The sequence below is a fragment of the Plectropomus leopardus genome, chromosome 10, assembly GCF_008729295.1.
Source record: "Plectropomus leopardus isolate mb chromosome 10, YSFRI_Pleo_2.0, whole genome shotgun sequence".
Classification (NCBI taxonomy): Eukaryota; Metazoa; Chordata; class Actinopteri; order Perciformes; family Serranidae; genus Plectropomus; species Plectropomus leopardus.
This window is the reverse complement of record NC_056472.1, coordinates 28,357,761-28,380,764: the sequence shown is the minus strand read 5'-3', so window position 1 is coordinate 28,380,764 and position 23,004 is coordinate 28,357,761. Positions and strand designations below refer to the sequence as shown.

Here is a 23,004-nt window from a genome sequence, read left to right as displayed (position 1 = left end):
TGTGAACTGAAAGTCGGGCTGTCTGTCTGTGCTTTGTCACATTGAGAGCCGCTGCGCCTTCAACACCCTGCCTTCTGCTCTCGCTCTTCTTGTTATATTTTCACACTAACCAGAGAGGCGGACTCCATTCTTTTTGTGTGCATTCATCTTGAACTGCTTTGGCACCTATGGTGTCCCAAACATTTGCTCTTAAATCATGAAACATTCATGAAGTCCCATCCATTCCCCGGGCGCCATGCATGTGCAAACAAACAAGTTCATTATCACGGCAGACATCAAAGAGAGACAGGAAACAGCCTGTTTTATAGCTGCATGAACACTTTCAGAAACAATCTGATATTTTTTTGATGGCTGCCTTTGTTGTTGGAGCATAGAAATCTCCTGTGGAAGAAGGTCAGATGTCTCTTTTCACTTCACTTTGCCGAACGTGTCGACACAAACAATATCTCTTTTGATATCAAACATATTTCACAGCATATTCAAATTAATTATTAGACAAAATTGCACTTATCACGCTAATTTACAAGGGAAAAAAACAACACCAGCAGCTGTTTGAAGCAGCCTGCTGGGTTTATTGATGCTGGCATTTGTTCTGGAAGGTTTGGAGTTTAGCTGTACAACATGTCCCCTCTGCCATCTTTCCTGTCTGTCTCTACTGTTCACTTAAACATTGATGTTCGGTTGTTTGTTGTCGTTGTAATGATGTTCCAGTGTGGTCTGATTTGCATTGTTAAACACTTGTTTTTTTCCTATTTACCTTCCATAGTGAATTAATTTTGTCGAGAGGTAACTGTTTGGCTTTTAACGTGAGAGTGAAGTAATAAACATCCACAACAGCAATTTAATGACTTTTCTACCTGCTGTGTTTATCCACTCGAATGGTTTGTCATTTGTGTCCTTTCATGAATGGACATTGACAGAATGAGAAAGCCAAATCTACATTGGAAAGCCCAGAAGACAGTATTTTCTTCTACACTCATTAAAAATCTTTGCCAGAGATGCTGTGTGTCTGACCAGCAGCTGTTGAGATGTGTCTTGTATTTTTTTTTTAATTAATGATTTACACTGTAGCACTGTAACCATGTTCTTAGTTTGAGATTGAAGTATTACCAAATTTTCCAACAACAACTAGTTCTTATGATTGTGTTTAAAACCAGAATCCCAATCTACCATTTCAATTTCGGCATTTCTGAAGATTCCTCCAGCACCACATTTGCTGTTTGTTCCCAGCTCTTTTGTATTGTGAATTTAATTAACATTGCAGACTCTACCAGCTGCTTGTGGGGGCTTCATGCAGCGGTTGTCAGAATTTTGATTTTCATTAAAGCTGGAGCGCAGGACTTTCACATAAAAAAGAACATCCATTACATTCAAGCCCTTGCCAAATGAGTTCACATAGTGCTGACAAAGCCTATCGCCACCAGAAAAAGCTCACTGTGTTTCCCAATTTACAAGCACATTAAGTCAGAGTACAAGGTATGTAAGTTGCTTTTCAGGGGAGGTGAATGGGTGTAACTCCAGACTTTCACCCAGGAGAATCCTATTCATGCCCCGTATCAAACCACAAATCATACAAAAGAGTTATTTTAATAAAGTAGTGTTATTAAACCGCAACTGTTAGACATTGTTAACCATGTGCTACAACACGTCTCACCCAGTAAAAAAAACACACCTGTGTGTCACATACAGATGCTAAAGGATGCCATGTGCATTGATATGAGAAGCTGAGGGGGCGTGACAAAGTCATGTTGGTATTTGACGACTTGGGCATGTGAACAGGTTGGGTTGAGACCACAGTGACAGAGCAGCAGCGAGATGGAAGCTGTGGCGTAAAATCCCAAGAGGCTTCTAGACAACCCAGTCTTTCTCCCAACTCGTCAAATACTGATGCTTGGTCTGTGGCTTTTGACATCAGACACTGATGCATAGAGGCACCTTTTAGTAGCTGTATGAGACGCACCAGGCAGCAGCATTTTGAGAGGCTGTGGGCAACTACTATGGTATAAAGAGTGAGAAAGTCCATATCATGTGGGTGGGAGGACAGCAAAGTAAGTCAAACGAACTCTGGACTTTCACTCAGTAGACCACTGTTTGTGTCCTCTGTGAAACTAAAAGTCAATTAAGTTACATATAAATAACAACAAGGTATGCTTGTATGTGTAGCAAGCTACGCCAGTGACGTGTCACATCATGTTACATTACTTTTGAAACAATGTATTTTTTTTAAAGCCAAACTATGATGTTCATTGTAAACTTAACATTCTTTTGTTGCCTAAAACAAACCTAAAAACTTTTTTAACCTACATTCTAACCTTATTTTGAAGAGACACACGTTTGCATTTAATCTAAAGAAAGTGTACATTGAAAACGGAAGATAATTTTGAAAAGAGACAATGATTGTAACAGGTGTAAATTTATACGGTGTCCCTGAGAGTCCAAAACTGATGCAACTGCTCTATATTTTGATGTGTAGCTTAGGTGTTAGTTGGAAGTAGATGCTCCAGATAATAAAGAAACTCAGCGTTTAAAGGAAGGATTAAAGTAAAAAAACAAGCAAGTGTGGGGTGAAGTGGAGCTCACTCACAGGCTCAAGGGCATGTCGACAGCGTTTTGTGTAATTACTCTCAGTGCCAGAGGGGGGAGACAAAATATCCACACCTCAGCTTTGATCTTCAGTAAAGGAGAGAATTTGCTTTGCTCGCTGTTAACAAGTCCTGTCAATATCCAGCCAATTTAAGGGAGAGAGTGAGGCTCACCTCTCCTTCAGGAGCTATTGATTGTTGTCTTTTCTTATTTGTGTACCTATTCAGTGTCTGAGCAGTGTTTTAAAACAAGCAGCAGAACTGGAGAAAGAGGAGTGCAGCGAGTGTCAGAACAGGGGTTTACTGTAGGGGAGAGACAATAAAGAGTGTTATTTTCAACCTTTGTAATGCAAATGTTGGCTCTCTGGCTGGTGTTGTTTTGGCCCGAATTAATTCCTGTCCTGTCTGTGTTTCCACATGCATTTAACTTTTGTCAGACTGTGGCATCAGACTGTTAGTCGTCATCAGATCCTGTTTGGAGAAGATTTCCAGTGTTATCTACACAGGAGCAGCTTTTCACACTGAGAGTGAATTAATGCAGATGGGACATCCTTTGCTCTATCAGACTAATGTGACATGTGTATCCATACATATAAACCATAATGTATGCTGGGTAGGACGAAAGCATCGTAGCATGTGACACTTGATTATGTATTGTGACACGTAGCTTAATGGGCTTTTCCTTCCTCTCTGGGCTCATCTCCAATGCGGGGTCACGTTGTGTGACAGATGATTGAAGCCGGACCACTTAACCTCAGAGCGGAGGTAATGAATTATACCTATAATGTATGGCTTCGCCTGGCTGACACATAGACAACCTGTCATGAGACGCAAGTAGACGATCACAACAATACATTTATGAAATGGAGATTATGACCAATTTGGCTAAACTGCAAAATATTTAATTTCATGTGTTTATCATGGTTGGAGGAGAAGTCGCTGTGTAAGCTGTCAGCTTGCAGCACAGAATATTTATATATTTGTTTGTTTGTGTGATTATTTAACAGGGACCATACAGATAAACATTGTCACATACAAATAAGCGTTACATCAGACCGCCCAGCTGAAGCTAATTTGCAGCCCCGTCACTAACTGGCTTTTAAATCTGGGTTAAAACGGCCAAGCTGATGAAACAATCAGCGTCAAAACAACTGGATGGATTAAAACAACTGTGTACATACGTGTGTGTGTGTGCTTGAGAGAGAGAGACATTAAGTGTTGTACATGCATATATTTGTGTATGTGAATATCTTGGACAATTATGTATTTATTTTGTCTTGTATATTTTTAGGTGCATTATTAGACAAATTCAGTGTGCCTGAATTGCTCCCTGTCCCTGGACTCTGGCCAAAATCCTCTAATTATCAAAAACATGCCTTTATACCTTCGAGCTGGTGACAGCCGTGGCCGGAGGTATAATTATGTTTTTGAGTTGTTTGTCTGTTTGTCTCATTCTTGTGACAGCAATATCTCAGAAACACACTTGAGGGACTTTTGTCAAATTTTGGTACAAACATCCACTTCGACTCAAGGATGAACTGTTGATTTTGATGGGTGGGAGTCACTGTGATCTCACAAAACATGATTTGCTATAGCTTCAGAACAGGGCTCCCCCAGAGAGTCTAAAGACTTCAGTCATCAATTGGAGACCCCTCAGTAAACTGAGATTCTTTAAGTCACTGCTCTCCAGTAGAGGCAGCTGCAGACCCCCGACAGTCCCACTGAAAGTCCCACTCAAACTCTCAAACTCTAAATGGAGAAATAGAAGAGAAATAGAGACTCTGCCCTCTGCTTGTATTTTCTTCTTTTCTTTTTCTTTTCTGTGTTGGGGACAGTCATGGGCGTGCCCCTCAGTGCTGAGGTGAGGTCAGGGCTTTAAGTAAAGACTGTAAACAGCAGGCATCCAAGCGATGCAGCACTGGAAAAAATGCACACATGCCAATGTGAAACATTAAACAAGTGAATCAGGTGTTGCCATACTTTTAATTTCACTGGCGAGTGTATTTAAACACAGTAACCGACTGTATAGATCTTTTATCCTGCCAGTTTGAGGATGTGTATAAAGCACACTAGTTCCTCTAAAAAATACACTTATTAAATTCTTTGTTTCTTAAAGTCGTCACTACATATATTACACAAGTCTGGACATATTCATGAATGTAAACTGTGTCTTGTCCATTTTGTGGAAGTGTGCAACTGCAAGGCGATAATTCTTGTTTTGGAAGGTTTTGCTTCTTACGTCACTCCCTTTTCTTGTTTTCTTGATATTATTCTCATTATAATGTCTCATGTTTTGTAAGCCTCTTTGCACAACTGCCTCTGACAGAACAGGATTTGGTGTAGTTATTTATCTTTTTTTTTAAAGTGCAATTTTGATCTCAGTATATTTTTTAGTTTTTTTAAGACAAAGCCTGTGAAGCAAAACAGTTCTCCAAATATAACCCGTGACCTTGACCTACTTGAGCATAAGCTGTTGCATCAGGCTGCTGCAGTGGTCACTGACTGTCTGACTGTATGTTGTTGCAGACGGCAGTCCCCTAACCTGGTGGCTGGACTGGGAAGGAGAGAAACGAAGCTACTGGGGAGGATTCCTGCCTGGAGTCCAGCAGTGCTCCTGCAGCCTGGAGGAGAACTGTGTGGACATGAACTACTTCTGCAACTGTGACGCCGACACTGACACATGGTAACAAAGTGCACACACACACACACACACACACACACACACAATGAGGCATTTACAGTATAGTCCAGGGAAAACTTTTTTTTTAAATTTAGACATGTTTCTAATATATTTAGCAGCATAATAATCTATTGGCGGGAGAAGTATTCAAAGCTCAGTAAAACTACAGTATGTAAATATTATCAGCCAGATTTACTTCAAGTATCAAAAGGTATTTTTAGTGCAATGTTCCCTGTCAGTGCTGTGCTATTATATATCATGTTTGTTGATTAATATTACTGTTGCATTAATGTGTATGCTTTAATAACTGCTGTAGATGTTTAAGATTGTACTAAATTTAACTCTGTATACTGATGTGTAGTTTAACATACAGCAGTGCATCAAATTCTATAAGAATATCACACGTCCTTTAAGAACTATGTATCTATAAAAAGTCAACTTTTCATGGTATCAGAAAAACAGCCCTGTTTTTAGTTTTGTGACGATGCGTTCTCCAGCTGATCCAGGAGAGTTTTGAAGAGTTTATTTAGCTTAAAGAGTAGGAGAATTGTCTCAACACATAAAGTTGTACTTCATCCTTTATTTTTGTTTTTTTATTTTCACTGGACAGGGAGGGGATGAAAAATTGTAATCTGAAAAGTAAATAAAGCTGCCAGACAAGTGTAGCACAGTAAAGTCTAATATTTACCTTGGAGTTGTGCAGTAGAAGTATAACGCAGCATTAAAGGGGAATGCTCAAGTGAAATACCTCAAAAATGTACTTAAGAAAAGCACTTTAGGAAATGTGCTTAGTTAAGTCAAACTATGCATATTATACAAATGCTTTGAACAGGTTGAAAACTAGTCAATAACAGTTTTATATTCTTAAACATGTCAACAAATCAGAAGTTGCACATACCCTTACTGTATCGCATGCAAAATCTTTGTCATGACAAAAACATACATATTTTACATACATATTTACCCTAAATTCTGCTTAGTAAACACACGTTTTAGCTAAGTCAGATTAACTTGCTTTACGTAGATTGCCAACACTTGAATATGTCATTAAATAATAAATGTGATCAAACATAACTTCAAACTAATATTTATTTTTTCTTCACTTTTTCAATGCAGTTTGTTTCCTAGATTTTTTAAAGTAAAATCCACTTGTTAGATTTTACAGTTTGGCTAAGAAGGCAGCAAAGTTACACTGAGTACACATTGATTATATACGAACAATATAATGCAAAACAAGACATCATAAATGTAACAGAGAAGAAACTACTGTCCACGCAGCAAATGAAAAACATGAATGTACACACATAATGTACAATACATACACATCACTCTGTTATGTCTTTTTGTAAGATCAGTTGGTGGTAAGGACTTCAGTTAACTCTTGTTTCAAACTGGTTAGAGAGATAAGGGATTCTAGATTGAGTCTCGTCTGCAGGTCATTATGAGACCAAGGGCTGTAATAAAATAGACTCCTTTTCCAGCCTCAGTCTGCTCACGTGGCACATTCAAGTGGAGACAATTATTAGATGAAAGATTGTAGGTATTTCATATGAATACTAACTGTACAAGGGTCACCCACCTAGAACGGCCTTATGCAGGAAAATATACCAGTGCTGTCTCATGCGCATAACAAGCGAAGAATACGACCAGATTGTACAGTGTGCAGTGATGAGTCCTGCAGCCTGAGTTTGAAATATATCTCACAGCAGAATGATAAACTGGGTCAAGTTTGGCCAAAGTAGAGAGATGACAAAATGTGTAAATTGTTTCACCACGGTCCGACTGAGACAAGAACAGGCCTGAAACCAGACATTTATGTGTAGCTGGAGAAAGACATGACTTTATTCTATAAAAGAAATCCAGCGTGAACTTGAGTTCCTGTAAGTTAAATGTCTAGTGTGTAGGATTTCAGGAGATATATAGCTATAAATTAAATATAAAAAATATGTTTTCTTTAGTGTGTAATCACTAAATCAGAACTGATGTGTTTTTGTTGCCTTAGAATAGATAAATAAAATAAAATCTATCTAAAGCTGCAAAACATCTCAGCACCTTTTAATGAAGGTGACACAACCAAATTAGTCTATAAACATTACCAATAGCTCTGAATGAGCATTAATTAATGTGTTTTACCACAAGGTTGCTACTCTGCAGTGGGCTGCCGATGATTACTTGGTACTTAAACTTTGCAGCATTAGTGATGAAAAGCAAAGTAATCTGTCCATGCCCTATTAAGTGTATGTTTTCTTCAGAGACTTTTACCTTTTTGGATTAGGAATTCATAGCTGACCACCACTATTTAGGTTCATCAAAATTTAGAAGAAAAGATGGCAGAACATTGGCATGTCATGCACATTCCAGTTGACAAAATGTTAAAACATTTTCTCAGTCATTTTAGGCCTACAACAATAGTAAATGAAAATGAAATTGTTGAAAAAATTAACAGTTATTCACTGACATTTTTTTTTTTTTTTTTTGTCAAAGCCTGAGGGAGCCACTGGAGGGGGGCTAAGGAGCTGCGTGTGGCTCCAGAGCCACATGTTGCCTACCCCCACTTCAGAATGAGCCATTAATATATACATTGGGGTCCTCGCCTACAGAGATCACTATGTTGCACCGCCATGTTTCTACAGTAGCCCAGAACAGACAAACCAAACATTGGCTATAGACAGGATCCTTTGTGAGCAGCATGGCTGAAAAAAAAACAGTGTTCTAACGTGAAACTCCTTTATTTAGTGTTTTACCTGATTTTATTCACCCCTTTTCTTTTGTTGTGGAGAGGAAGAGACCTTTGGCAATAACTGCTGCGGGTAAAAACCTCCTGAACGTCGAGATCTTAAATAATCAGAAAGAAAAGCTGAGCACACATTAGCAAGTGCTGGGCTAGCTGCCTGTCCCCGGCATGCTAAACAGTGTTAAAGAAAGACTGATTTCTAATGTTAAGCTGCTTTATATTGTGTTTTTTTCTGGTTTGAATCACCCGCTCCATTATGTTGGAGAGATGGAAACCTTTGTGGATAATTCAGCTCCCAGTTAAAATAACACTGAAGGTACTCCAACTGGCAGAAGTTTCAGTTGGTCGAAATCTGCAATCCTCACTGTTAGGTATCACCAAATCCCCCAAAATCTTACACACTGAACTTTTTAATTTCCAATCTGATGTTTGAGATTAAATTCGTATCCATGTAAATGCTGGTGGGATTTATGCTGGACTGTTTTAATAGACTGCATTAGTTTTAGCTTGATGTACCTCATAATTGGTAACTGAGTGTATTTCTAACCCATGAGGCACAAAAAAATGAATCAACACATAAATAAACATGTGAAAGGAAAAAAAATGAGACAACTAGAGAGAAAAAGCCAACCAAATAAATAACAATGATCTCCCACTATCGCTCTGTGGTATTTCCAAAAACTACCACCCTGCGATAATCCACAGAAAAACTGCTTGTGATTAATTAGTCAATTCATCGATTAGGCATTCACAGCTCGGAGAATCTGTTTAGTGTTTTATCTGCAGCATTCAGATAGACTTACTCAGAATTTCTTCAGCAGTTTTATTAAACTGGTGTTTACTCCGAAATGATTAATTACAGCTCATACATAATATAACAATCATGATCAATCTCATCATATTTTTAAGCACTGAAGAAAAAAAACAAAGGCTGCATTATGGTAGTAGTGTATAAGACGCTCTGAATGTCTTTGTTTACCGTATGTTAATCCACCGCAAAGCTCCTCTCGATTCGGCTCAGTTTGCATATTTCCAGAGGCAGTTGTCTGCGTTGTGATAGATTGCTCCTTTTTTAATGTGTTTACTCTGCGTTCTGTGCTAATGCAGAAGAATGGATGCCTTTATCTGGACCCCCAGAAAGGCATCCACCCCGAGGGCACTGTGCTACAATTTATTTAATTCTTTTTGTGTGTGTGCCACAGGGCTAATGACACAGGAATCCTCTCCTATAAAGACCACCTGCCAGTGAGCCAGATCGTGATCGGAGACACCAACAGAACGGGCTCGCAGGCCGTCTACCACATCGGCCCTCTGCGTTGTTATGGAGACAGTAGGTGATCACCTCAGTGTTGAAGCGATTGTGCCAGATTTGGTTGCAGATGGAAGCCTTGATTCCCGGGCTTACTGTTGATCAGAGGCAACCCGAGCTCAGATGACGCCTCGTGTTTATCCGTGGATTAAAAGTTAAAATCAATCTGTTCTCTTATGAGATAGACAACTGGCCATGTGGACTGTAACCTCATAACACCTGCTGGACCTGCCAGCAGGTCCGACTAAAACAAACTCATGTGGTGCCAAAATTAGGGGGGAGACACAGGAGGGGGCAGAACTGGACAGCAGCACTGGAACATGAAAGAGGTGGATGATATTTACTGCCTCATGTCTCAGGGTGAGCTGTGGATAAAGGCCGGGGAATTTCAGTAGTTCATCTGCAGCCAAATGAGGTTCAAACCCCGTGATTTTATTTTGAATCCAAATGGTGATACCAGCATTTCCTAAAGACCTTAAATATGTCTAAAAATGATGCACAAGATATCTAAAATATTTCCAGAAACAATATACCTATGATGTGTTCTTACTGCTAATTATTTTCCACAAATTCTTAGATGGGCGATTATATAATGAACAACCCAATCCCCAAATACGTAAATGTTGGCATTGTACATTTCTGCAAACCACAGATATGTTCATCATCCCATCACATTCATCCCCTTACATTTGTCATGAATAACATGATGAATGTTGAAATTAGTTTGAAAAACTGTTTTTTTGCACCAAGCTATAAACATGTTTATTTCTGCTGTAAAGTTGGGCATTTTAACATTTAGGTCTATGGGGATTGAATCGCTCTTGGAGCCAGCCTCAAGTGGCCATTAGAGGAACTGCAGTTTTTGACACTTTGACATTGGCTTCCTTTTTCGGCTTCTGAGGTCGCTGCTTTGTCTGCAGCTTGGTAGGCGTCTCACTTAGGTGTCCATCATCCGCCATCCCCTCGTCCTCCTGATGACAGAGTCATAAGAGCTCTTTAGAACTTTAGATGATGATTATGATGCATATAAAACATACAAATATTTGTTTTTGTTTGTTTTTCAGAAATGCACTATGTATTTTTCCTCTGGCAACTGGACTGTAATAAATGCATTGATAGATAGATACATAGATACATACAAGATAGATAGATAGATAGATAGATAGATAGATAGATAGATAGATAGATAGAATAGTCCATTGTGTTGGGGAGACACAGCAGGTTAAAACATTTTTCATGCACTGGTCAATTTCAAGATTTTGGGATATTTTACTTTCATGAGATGTCCTCTGTCAGACTAGTGGAGAGAAAATACACACCCAAGTGTTTATTTTAGTTCAGATTTCTGCTCTGGAAATTTATGCAAAAAACCATATTTGATTAGATAATACCTCATTTGAATATGAAAAGATAAAGTTTCAGAAAACTTGCAACACAAAAAATAATTGCCTCAATGTCAATAAGTTTCTTCAGGATATCTTTTTGTTCACTTTTTTTTACCCAGTGCAACTATAGTGTTTTATTTTTGGTCTAAAATGTATGGAATTTTACAATGCATATCTTAAAGGCCATTTTCTCAAAATGATTTTTATCTCGTACTCTGAGCCAAAAATCTCCACTTCAGTGGCGCTCACACACACCAGACTTTTCAGTTTTATTCCCATCTATATTCTGAAAGTTTTTAAAGAGGTGTTGGCTCATGTATCATTCATAGCCTGATTTATCATTCTATTCATAAAAAAACATGGCAAAAAATTATTCTTTTATGGCTATTGACAATATTTTGTGATTTATGGAGTGATTTAAAGATCTAAAATTCCATCTGTAAAAGCCTTTGACTCTAATACTCACGTATTTAATTACATCATGCATCATTTGCGTATTTAAACTTACAATTTCAGAAAACTTTTAATACAAAAAAGAATTTTCTCAATGGAATTAATCATCTGGGGAAGTTTCATGGTGATATCTATTAGATAAAAGTTTTACCCTTTTCACCTTCAATTCAGACATTCACTTATTTTTATAAGTTAAACTGATTTACTTTTATGAAATTTTTTTTATTTAATCCTGGTATGACCTCTCCGTACAAAAGTACTGGACTTTTTTTTTTAATGTGCTTCAATAAAACAGCTCATTAAAAAGCTGACGACTAATGGAAACCTTTAAACAATGTGAAACACAAAGACTTTCTCACCACAGAAACAACAGCACTGGTTATTGCTTTAAATGATAAAAATGCTTCAAACTTTTATCTGTTTTTGATATTTTCTTGACAAAATATTCTCTTGCAATTCTGTGTTTAATAGCAGCGCTCTTTCAGTGGGAATTGAATAGTCATGCTGTTATACAGTAACACTGCAGAACCTCGTAGGAGGACTGAGATAAACGGTCGAGGGTGAAAAGTGAAGTGAATTTTGACACCAGAAACCACAGTTTGCTTCCTGTTTCCCACTGGAAGTCGACACTGGTTACAGTTCAGATGTCAAATTTCATAATTAACTCCTCACTTGTATTTTGTCACTGTAAGTGAGAGGGAAACAGGACAATGTTGACAAAGGAGGCTCAGCGTAATTGGCGCACAGTCAGGAATATGACTACTTTCATCTTTTCTTTTCTTTTCCTTTCAGAGTCTATATGGAACGCCGCGTCTTTCTACCAGGAGTCGTCCTACCTCTACTTTCCCACCCTACAGGCCGAGCTCGCCTCTGATATCTCCTTCTACTTCAAGACTAGCGCTCCTTCAGGAGTGTTTCTGGAGAACCAGGGCCTTAAGGATTTCATCAGAGTGGAGCTCAGCTGTGAGTCAACGTTCAGACGCAGAGAAGTAGAAGTACATGACAAGGACATGCACACAGAATGCCAAAAAAAAAAAAGAATAGCCATACATAAGCGCACCCGCCAAAACTGTCAACGTTTTTTTCCTTTTTTTTTTTTCACTTTTCTGAAATGGAAGTGTTAGCTGTACTGTAGTTGACAGTTTAATTTCCCCGAGAAGCAGGCTGTCAGGTCTGCACAGCGTGATGTAATCCTAATGACACAGTCAACAGCTATGTCATGCTGTCACAGGAGGCGTTAAAAGCATTTCCTTACTACCCATGTAGTGAAGTCGAAAACCTTAATGAACACACCAGATGGATGGAGATTACCTCGTAGATTCACTGGAGGGAAAAGGAGATAAAATGCTGCAAATCAGATATATTGATGCAGAAGATTGACTCGTTTACACGAGCACAGATAAAGTAAATACAATGTAGTTTATAAGGTGCATTAAAGAATTCAGCGACATGATTTCGTACTTAGCAAACAGCATATCTAATAAGTACTTCTAGTCGTTGGAGCAGCAGTGGATTAGTTTATTTATTACAGGTGATAAAAAGATTTGAAATTGTTGATTACAGTGTGTTTTGTTGCACAAACCTGAGGGAGGAGTTCTCAGGATATTTGCAGCCTTTATGTATTACTGCAGCATCGGAGACGTTGTGAAATATTGACGAGCTGTCAGCTGAGCCCCCTCATAAATCTATTCAGGTCATCAAGTTTTCCCAGCAGCATTGTATCGCATTGCATCAGAAAGGGAGGATAGAGAGGAACATAAAAAACCTAATATCACATTCAGTCTGACCTGGCTGTCGTGTGTGTGTGTTTGTGTGTCGGTGTGTGCGTGTGTGCATGATTCCCTACTGGCCTCCCAGCTCCCTCAGTGGTGACTTTCTCCTTTGATGTGGGAAACGGTCCAGCGGTCCTGTCGGTGAAGTCCCACCTCCCTCTTAATGACAGACAGTGGCACTACGTGAGGGCAGAGCGCAATGTGAAGGAGGCCTCGCTGCAGGTTGACCAGCTCCCCCTCCGCTTCCTGGAGGCGCCGGCTGACGGACACCTCCGTTTACGGCTCAGCAGCCAGCTGTTCGTAGGTAGGCTTACTGTCAGACTGACTAAACCTCCAGCAGAGACAAAGGTTTATTTAAATCTGCACTGATTGATTTTTTTTGGAGGGTGTTGTACTGCAAGATGCTTACACAACATTGACATATTAAATAGGTTGCCGGGTTAATTATCTTTTCAGCTCTGCTTTTGTTCTCTACCAATGAGGGTGACCATCATTTCTGAGCTGGGAATGTTTGTCTTGTGTATACCGAAAATCATAACAAATGTTTCAGGTTTCAGTGATCAGGCGTGTTTTTAAATTATATTTTTATGCCTCCGCACCAGCAGCTGCAATAACAGGAAGCATTACATTTATCGGGTTGTTTGCCCGTCTGGCCCATTCTCATGAACCTGATATCTCAAGAACACCTTGTTTCCTCAAATTTGGCACAAACATACACTTAGTTTCAACTTTGAACTGATTCGATGTAGGTGAGCAAGCTCAAAGCTCACTTTGACCTTGTATTTGTCTTATCCTCCTGAATTTCTTCAAAATTGGCACAAACGTTCACTTGGACTTGGCAGTGAACTGATTACATTTTGGTGGACATAAGTCAAAGTCATTGTGAACCTGTCTGTTGTATTCTAGTAAATGCAATATCTAAAGTACGGTTTCAGCGAATTCTTTCAAATTTGGCACATTCACTTGGACTTACTTACTTGGAACAAAATTCGAAATTGGTGGTCAAAGTTCAAAGTCACTGCAACTTTGGGCCGGTCTCACTGTCATGAAAGCAGTATATCATAAAGGCCTTGAGGGAATTTCATCAAATTTGGCACAAACATTCACTTGGGTGATGAACTGATTAGATTTTGATGGTCTAAGCTCAAAGATCACTGTGACATAACAAAACATATTTTTGGCAATAACTCAAGAAGAAATTGGGTAAATATGACGAAATTTTACACAAATGTCTAATAGGGTAAATTGATGAAGTGATAATGTTTTTTTTTCCAAGAGGTCAAAGGTCAACTTCGCTGTGAAATCATAATATTATGCAAAAACACTTATCTGGCCATTATTTTAAAGCCATAACTCAGGAACAGAGGAGGAGACATTTGGTCAGATAGAGAATATTTTTGTATTGTTTCATCATTTCATTCAATTAGACATTTGTGTAAAATTTTGTCATAATTAGTGTGTGAATTCTTAAATTATGGTCAAAAATATGTTTAGTAAGGTCACTTTGACCTTCAGAATCTAATGAGTTTAGATTTAAGTCCAAGTGAAAGTTTATGCCAAATTTGATGAAATGTCTTCAAGGCATTCTTGTAATATCACACTCAGGAGAACTGGACAGAAAAAACAAAAGCATAATGTCTCCGGGCACTTCAGTCACTGGCAAAGAGGAATAAAAATGAGCTAAACGACAGCAAGAAGGGGTAAAACTGCAGTCAGCTGTTCTCCGTTGGTTTATCACGATTATCAACAACCTTCTAATTTTTCCACTTTTAATATAAAAAATATTATATTAACTGGTCCAGTTTTAAAAGAAAGTTTTAGATTATTCAAACCTGCCTTAATACACATTCACATGCCATATGTACTTATGAAAGAGTTATTGGTCACTGTAATCATTCCTCCTCTACGAACTGGCCTTGATCTTTTAGAAATACAGCTGAAGCTAACACGAGGTTTCTTCAGAAGTCTTATATACTCTTTGGCTGAGTTTTGAAAAGATTTTTTTTCACAGAGCAAGGACTTTGGCTTTTGTTACCCATCTTTCACAATGTAGTCACACTACAAAGGTATCTCTTCACAGCTCAAATGGAAAGGAGAAGCGATTACGGCCAACAATAACTGTCCTGAAAGAATACAAACCTGCCCTGTAAGCTACTGTGAAAAACTAATGTATTTTATTATTTTTTCATTATTGCTCTGGTTCAGAAGAACGGCTGCTCCCTTTCTCCTCTCACATTTCTCCAGCAGCCTTTCCCCCCTATGACATTTTAATGTGTCTCCTTAATAATACACCAGCCCTCTGGAGGGGACAGACCCCATTTTTAAAAAGTGTGTTTTTTTCACATGTTCTCCATTTTACTGTAGGCCTACAGTTCATACACTTAATGGGTCATTTATTTAAATCTGATGAATAATTTATCAGAGGAGTAAAATGACAAATGGAAGCAAGAATCCTTCGTTGATCTTAAAAAAAGAAAAAAAAGCTTGTCATTAAGTGAAGATTTAATTATTTTCAAAAGGAGGCACAAAGGTGTCATTTTACGACACACTCTCAGAAGAGAAAGTTAATATTAATATTTGATGATGTCCCTGCCATTTTGAAACAGATGACTGGTTTGGAAAAGTAGATGAGAAAAAATTACTAACGTTTTCTAAAAGTGGGATTTTAAAAAAGCTACCTGGTCAGTAAAAGCTTGTTTTAGACATATTATGTACAAGAACACATAAACGCTAATCTAAATTTATGTAATGCAACACCTTGATATAACCAAACAGGTTCAAATATAACATATTACTAGTTTCATTTCTGTTGTATTTTAGTCAAGACTTTCCAGTCACATCCTCAAAGGCACTATTTGACAGAAATGTGACTTGTTTATCACAAACATCTGAAACAAGGTTACAAGGTCAGTTTACTGTCATTCTGCAACACGGCGTTTGTTGAATGACAATGTATCGCAGTATACTGTGACACACAGTAGAATTTATTTAAGAGCTTCTTTCATCGACAAGTTTAATCTTAATATGTAATGTTTCTGTCGTATTACACTTGAAGGTTGCATTTAGCCCAAATTCTACACGTTGTCGGCCTGAACACATACAGACAGACAGGTTTTTATAACCAAGGATGAATGCAGTTCGAAGGCAGAAAACAGCTTATATGTAGTAATTCTGAGCATGTTCAGTAAAGCGACTTGATGGAAACAAGTAAAATACATTTTAAGAGGTACACTTCTATGTGGTACTTAATTCTTGTGAGGCAAGGTGAATTTTTTTAATTTATTTATTTATTTATTTATTTTGCAAGTAAAGTCTGCCAAGACCCCAAATTTATCTCCTACATAGTAGATATTATCTCCTACAAGCAGGATGTTATCTCCATTGTACAAGATATCTCCTAAGTATGAGACATTATTTCCTACGTACGTGATGTTATCTGCCATGAAAAGATATTACCTCCAATGTGTGGGATATGATCTCCCATGTTGGGATGTTGTCTCCTATGTTCAAGTTATTATCTCCTATGTATAAGACATTATTTCCTATATATAGGGTGTTTTCTCATATGTAATAGATATTATCCCCTATATATGAGATATTCTCTCCTACATACAGGATGTTATCACCTTTATGAATGATATTATGTCCTATGTATAAGAAATTATCTCCTACATATGGGCTGTTGTCTCCTACAACATGATATTATCTCCCACGAACAGAATGATATCTCTTGTCACATGATGTAATCTCTTACATTTAAATACAGTATTATCTCCTATGTACAGGATGTTATCTCCTACATACAGGATATTATATTTTACATAGAGGATATTACCTCATATGGATAGGATGTTATCTACTATGTTCAAGATATTATCTCCTCTGTTAGAGGATATTACCTCCAACAAATAGGATGTTATCGCTTAGGAGATAAACTTTTAAGCTTAATTAGGCTGATTTGAGCCTGAGAAAGCCGTTCAAAATGAAGAGCTTAGTGCACAAGCTCTTCATTCTGCACGGTTTTCTAATGAATTAAGCCTAAAAGTCTCGGCAATAACATCCAAGACAGAGGAGATGGCACCTCTTCTGTAGGAAGATAGGAGATAAACTTAGGTTTTGGCCAACATCCCTTGCAGTTTTAAAATTATTTTCTTTTTTCTCTTTGCCTTTTAGTGCTTCTGTAGGTTCTCCTCTTAATATTTTCAAAAGGGTTTTAGAGCACACCACAGTGTGTTTGACACCTGTCGGCTAAAGCTAGATGGATATGTGGAATTTCAGTGACCAGCTAGAAGCATTAATTGCATAAGCCCAGGCTGCACAAAGCTGGCTCTTTCAGGTATTGAGAAATAACTTGTGTGCGTCCCACACCATTAGCAGGCAGCATGGGGTAATCAGCATGAAGCACGTATAGCTCTATATATTTTATCGCTAGTGACATTAGCATGTGTGACGTCTTTGCTGTTTGCCAGCAGGGGTGAAGAAAACTCCCTCCCAACTGACTCTCCTGCAGGATATTTAAGTAAAGTCAGTTTCATTCAGGGACTGGTCATTATTTATCCGGGGGTGGGGATGTGTTTGGTTGTGACTTTGCTTTTGCTTCTTTTTTTTTTTCAGACCCTCACTTTTGATGAGGAAAACTTCCCGCGCAAAAAATAAAAATAAAAATAAAAAACAACGGAAATAATGGCAGAAATCTCAGGAAGAGCAACTGAGGAGAGATCCCTCTCCCTGGACGGTTAGACGTAGTATAGACAATCAGGATGATAAAAATTATAGAGACGACTAATCACAAGGAATGCAAACATATATAGAAAACGGATCGGGTCGTATTCATGCACCTCACAGGTGTTACCATTGATTGCTGTTTGTGCAATCAAAATACACCGCTAGACATATGTCAGACAAATTACAAAACTTATAATGAAGCCTAATTTAACAAGTGTGATTTATCAGCCTCGGGGGGTCATGAAAGGAAATTACGCCCACCTGTTTGTATGGGTATTTTTTTCTGAGATAAATTATAAACATAACAATGATGCATTTCCATCAAAAGTCATCAGTCTCCCACAACTGTGAAGCGTAAATTAGCAGCTGCCAGCATGTCACAAATATTTGTCTCCTAAGTGCATCTCATCAAGATTTCTCTTGCAAACCTGTCTAGTCCATTACACCGTATATTTAGTCTTAATGAGGTTTCACACGCTTAAGTGCCGTCAGAGTTGCCCTAGATGCAAACTGGAATTAAGTAAATGTTTGTCGTAAATCCTCATCAGCCTTAAAGGGGATCACTGTTATAAAATCATCAGAGAAGCTTCTAAGCGCAGCCAGCGAGCTTTAGATGTGACTAACGGCTGTTCTCGTCTCAGGAGGAACAGCGTCCCAGCAGAGGGGCTTCCTGGGCTGCATCAGGACTCTGACCGTCAACGGCGTGAGCTTTGATCTGGAGGAGAGGGCCAAGATGACGCCGGGGGTGACCTCTGGTTGTCCCGGCTACTGCAGCGGCTCCAGCAGCCTCTGCCATAACAGGGGGAGGTGCATCGAGAAGAGCAACGGCTACGTGTGCGACTGCTCCCAGTCCGCCTACGGAGGGACCACCTGTAACCAAGGTCACTGCAGATCCACAACAAAAGCCCTCACACTTAATGTCATTCTTTTAATAGGTTAATGTTGATTACAACAAATAAATAATCGATCATTGCCAAGGTTATTCCATTACGGCACATCAATAAAAATGCAAGTAATGCAAGAGGCAATTAATACTTGTCCTGGCTCCAGACTCCAAGAACATTTAAAATGCATTAGAGCAAATTATCTCCTGCAGTATGTGAGTACAAAACAGAGCACAGACACCAACACAACTGAAACCCAGCAGAGCAGCAGGCTGAGCAAACAGCCACATATACATTTGGTGAAGAGAAATGGTTTGAAGACGTATTCTGAGAGACAAGAGATGGAAATTTTTGGCTGCAAATGTGACAGACCACATTGCACTATTTACACTGTTTCCTCTGACTCAGTGTGTTCAAAATGAAAGAGGCACTCTTGCCAGGATACAGTTAATCCGACTGCTGTTCAAAGATATTTCTGCTTTATTACAACTTGGATCTTACCACAGTGAGCTGTGTTATTGTGGCGCCTATCAGATATGTCACCTGTAGGTTATAGACTCTCCCTTTGATCCATGTCTCTCTGGGAGTTAAACTTTCAGCAGTAAAATGCAGTCCTCAGATAAGTGCTTTCAGTTGTATGATAATATGATGGCAGATTTTCAAAGCTCTGAAGTTTTGACATAATGAAAGTACTCCACATTAAAAGCGAGGGTTATGATTAAACAATGAGCGCAGCCTCTTTGCAAAGCAAACTGTCACTTTTATTTCCTGCTGTTTATTTGGTGTATAAATATATTAGTATGTTACCCGGCAATAATATTCAGCAGTTGCCTAGAGATTATCAGTGTATGTGTCACAAGCAGAGAATGTGTTACTACTAAAGCAGTCTCATCAAAAAAATATGTTTTTGCAGCGATGTCAATCAAGGCAGTGATGCAATGGTGTCTTGGTATGTTGGCGCTCTGTGGCTTCCACCCTTCCACCCACTCACTTTTAACTCCAGGAGCAATGCTTTTCATTCGTAAGATATAAAAGTTGGGCTTTTTGACATCACAACACACAAAATATGCACAAACTTGCTTGTTAAGGGAGTTTTGTTGAGGTGGTATGAATGGGATTGATCGACAACACTTAGATCTCCTGTGGTGATGTCGCAGCTGATGGTTTGTTGTCAATATTATTTCTGAGTCTTCGTCTTTTTTTCCATGAAGTTTCATAATGTGCTCTGATGTGTAATTGTTGTAGTGTTTGTGCATGAATAACACTGATCTACCCATCCCTTTATATCCCTCCACCAAATCTATGGGTTACATCAAGACAGCTGGTGAGTTTATCCTTAAAGGGACAGTTCACCCAAAAGTCAAAACTCATATTTTTCCTCTCAGTCTAGATTATTTTGGTGTGAGTCTCCAAGTGTTAGCGATATTGACAGTAGAGATTTCTTCCTTCTCTCCAACATAATGTTACTAGATTACACTCCAGCAATGTCTCTTTCCAGAAATCATGACCTGGTTACTCAAGATTATTTTTGTATAACTACACTGTTTACATTTTATTAAAGCTTTTAATTATGCATATTTAAGGGTAGAACCACTTGAGAATCAGGCTTTCTGTAAGGCTTTGCTACAATCTGAGTCAGTTCCACCCCTCGCTCCTCCACAGCTCCAACCTCCTGTCCAAATGGTCAGGTCTGGCTCTGAAAAACAAGATTGCGGTTGCCAAAATGCCAAACTTGAGGCTTCAAAATGCAAGTCTGCAAACCAATGAGTGACATCACAGTGGCTATGTCCATTATTTTAACTACAGTTTATGGTCACATGTAGTTCCCTTATACTGGAGAGAAGACAGACATCTCTACAGCCGATATCTCCAACACTCAACTCACACAAAAACTATCTAGACTGATAAACAGCACTACAGTAAAGAGGAAAAGTATGTGTCTGATTTGGGGTTCAACTGTCCCTTTAAGACAACAACTTTTACCAGGACTTCATAGCAAAAGTCAGAAGTTTCCTGTGTGCGGAGAATACCACAAAATGCAATAACATGTCATTGCTTGCTCTGCAAGATGGAGACTAATGCGTATCTCTGGCTATTTTTAAGTAGGTATACAGAAAATCTACCTGCCCAGAGAGTTCTCAGGTAGCTTCACATACACACCACTACACCTCTGAAGACAGACATGCTTTCATTCTCACAGTGCCTTCCCTGTAGCCGTGCCCACTGGGCCCGAACTACATTTTTTACCCCACTTTTGATTAGGTTGTGTTTCTAGCTCGCGCTTTCATTTTTTGAGGTGTAATGAACATTGCTGCCTCTGGAGGCCGCGAGCTGAGTTTCAGTCTTTTAATCTTGTTTCAAAAAGAGTTGCAACACAGCTCCCGGCACTGAAACCTTTTTTTTTTTGTTCTTTGTGTCCCCGTGTGTGCAGAGGTGTCGGTGTCCTTCGACATGGAGTCCTCTGTGACCTACACTTTCCAGGAGCCTTTCTCAGTGATGCAGAACAGAAGCTCGCAGGCCTCCAGTGTTTCCACAGAGAGCAGCAGCCGAGCCAGAGAGGACATGGCCTTCAGCTTCGTCACCTCCCAGAGGCCGGCCATGCTGCTGACTGTCAGCACCTTCAGCCAGCAGTACATCGCTGTCATCCTGGCCAAAAACGGTACACGCAGGTTTTACATTAATAGCATGAGAGAAAAAAAACACCTGCCAGACAGTGATAACTTACAGCAATGACGTACACACGAATAAGTATTTATATATTCAGTGATTTCTATCTGTAGCTTTCATCACCAATGTGGAAAACATGGAACTGAGCCTACGCAGGCAGCCAGATAAATTTAGCAGCTGCATTGTTAGCAAACATGTCTTCCACATAGTTACACAAATCAGAGCAATGCAGCAAACAGATTCATTATGAAACATCGTATCTGCATCTCAGTATGAGAATTTTACAGGTGTTTGTTCACAGCCATTTTAAATCCTGTAAAATGTTACATGTTTTGAAGGTGTTTTTTTTTTCTTTTCTTGCTACATGGAATTGACAATTATGGAATCAAAACTATTTACAGTCACTCAGTAATTAAACCAGGTGTTTACTTACATGTTTAATCATTTAGATTTTTTGTAACACACTAGGAAATTAGTGGAAATCAGTGCGAATGATTATTTCACTATGCCTCTGTGCCATCGATAGCCATGGCTGGAGGCATTTTGTTTTCAGGTTGTTCATCTGTTTGTCCCATTCTCGTGAACGCCATATCTCAAACACACCTTGAGGAAATTTCCTCAAATTTGAAACAAATGTTCATTTGGACTCAGTGATGAACTGATCAGATTTTGGTGGTCAAAGATCAAGGTCAGTCTGTCCTTGCATCCATTGTATTCTCGTGAATGCGATATCTCCAGATCACCTTGCGGGAATTTCTTCAATTTTGACATAAACATTCACTTAGACTGAAAAATAAGCTATTTAGAATTGATCGAAACAGATGAATACAGAAGCAAACAACAATACCAACAATAGAAAACAGTGAACATAACAGAGAACAAATTGCAACACAAGAGAGGATGAAGTCGATTAAGGAATCATGCTCAGAACAATTGCATGCCAACCAGAAGAAGTGGATTTTTAGCAGAGGCTTACCAGAGTGGTCGATAAAAATGGATAAAATACAAGGATAAAAATGACGATGCAGTAACATTTTATATCCAAAAGATCAAAGGTCAACTTTACTGTTGCATCATAATGTTCTGCATAAAACACTCCTGTGGCCGTTACTCACCATCAGGAGTCAGGGAGAGAAGGGGAGACATTTGACCAGGTACTGAATTGGTGACTCTCATTTTTGGTGCCCACCTTGAAACTGAACTGATTATTTAGATCTCCTGTGCTGCTGGAGGAGAAGATGTGTGTGAAGCATCCATGTTTTCACAGACATGGATGTAAACTGTAAGACCAACAAGACTGGTGCACGGAGGCATACAATCGCACAGTGGTAATTCAAGTTCTTTATTTTCTTAAAGGTATTCTTTGCAGGAATTGTCAGGTGCTGTTTGCAAACATTCAAACATGACCCTGTCTTTCTACACTGCTTACACGTACACTGCAAGCTACTATTGTAGGAAGGTCGCATTTGCTAAAATGGAAGCTAACTAAGCTGACTGCTGGCACCAAACTGTCCAACAAAAAACAGGCTAACTCCCTGTCGCGCTTCATCCCAGGGAGATTGAAAGCCAACCCCAGATTCATTCTCATTTTGAAACAAACTTTGTTCGCGCTTTGGGTTGAAAGGGGGAAAACTTTCAGGGGTCCAGCTGCGAGAGGGTCCTATAGCCATGTCCAACAGAAATATAAGCAATAATAACCAGATTTTATTTTCAACTTAATCGTCTCAGTCTGCTGTGTCCTGAGTCTTTCAGACTTTTGGGAAGACTGGACTAAGTGTCTGTTTAGACTCATTTATGTCGCCTTCATTAGTGT

The 23,004-nt window shown here is 39.0% G+C and overlaps 1 protein-coding gene across 1 annotated transcript in view; it reads left to right on the top strand.

Annotated features, from left to right (window-relative positions):
• Positions 1–23,004, top strand: part of cntnap5a (contactin associated protein family member 5a) — a 130,532-nt gene that overhangs the window by 90,836 nt on the left and 16,692 nt on the right. The window contains exons 14-19 of the mRNA XM_042494432.1: positions 5,109–5,265; positions 9,199–9,326; positions 11,936–12,106; positions 13,001–13,219; positions 18,282–18,521; positions 20,956–21,183. Of these exons, the coding sequence (XP_042350366.1) occupies positions 5,109–5,265; positions 9,199–9,326; positions 11,936–12,106; positions 13,001–13,219; positions 18,282–18,521; positions 20,956–21,183 (1,143 nt within the window). The remainder of the gene's footprint in view (positions 1–5,108; positions 5,266–9,198; positions 9,327–11,935; positions 12,107–13,000; positions 13,220–18,281; positions 18,522–20,955; positions 21,184–23,004) is intronic.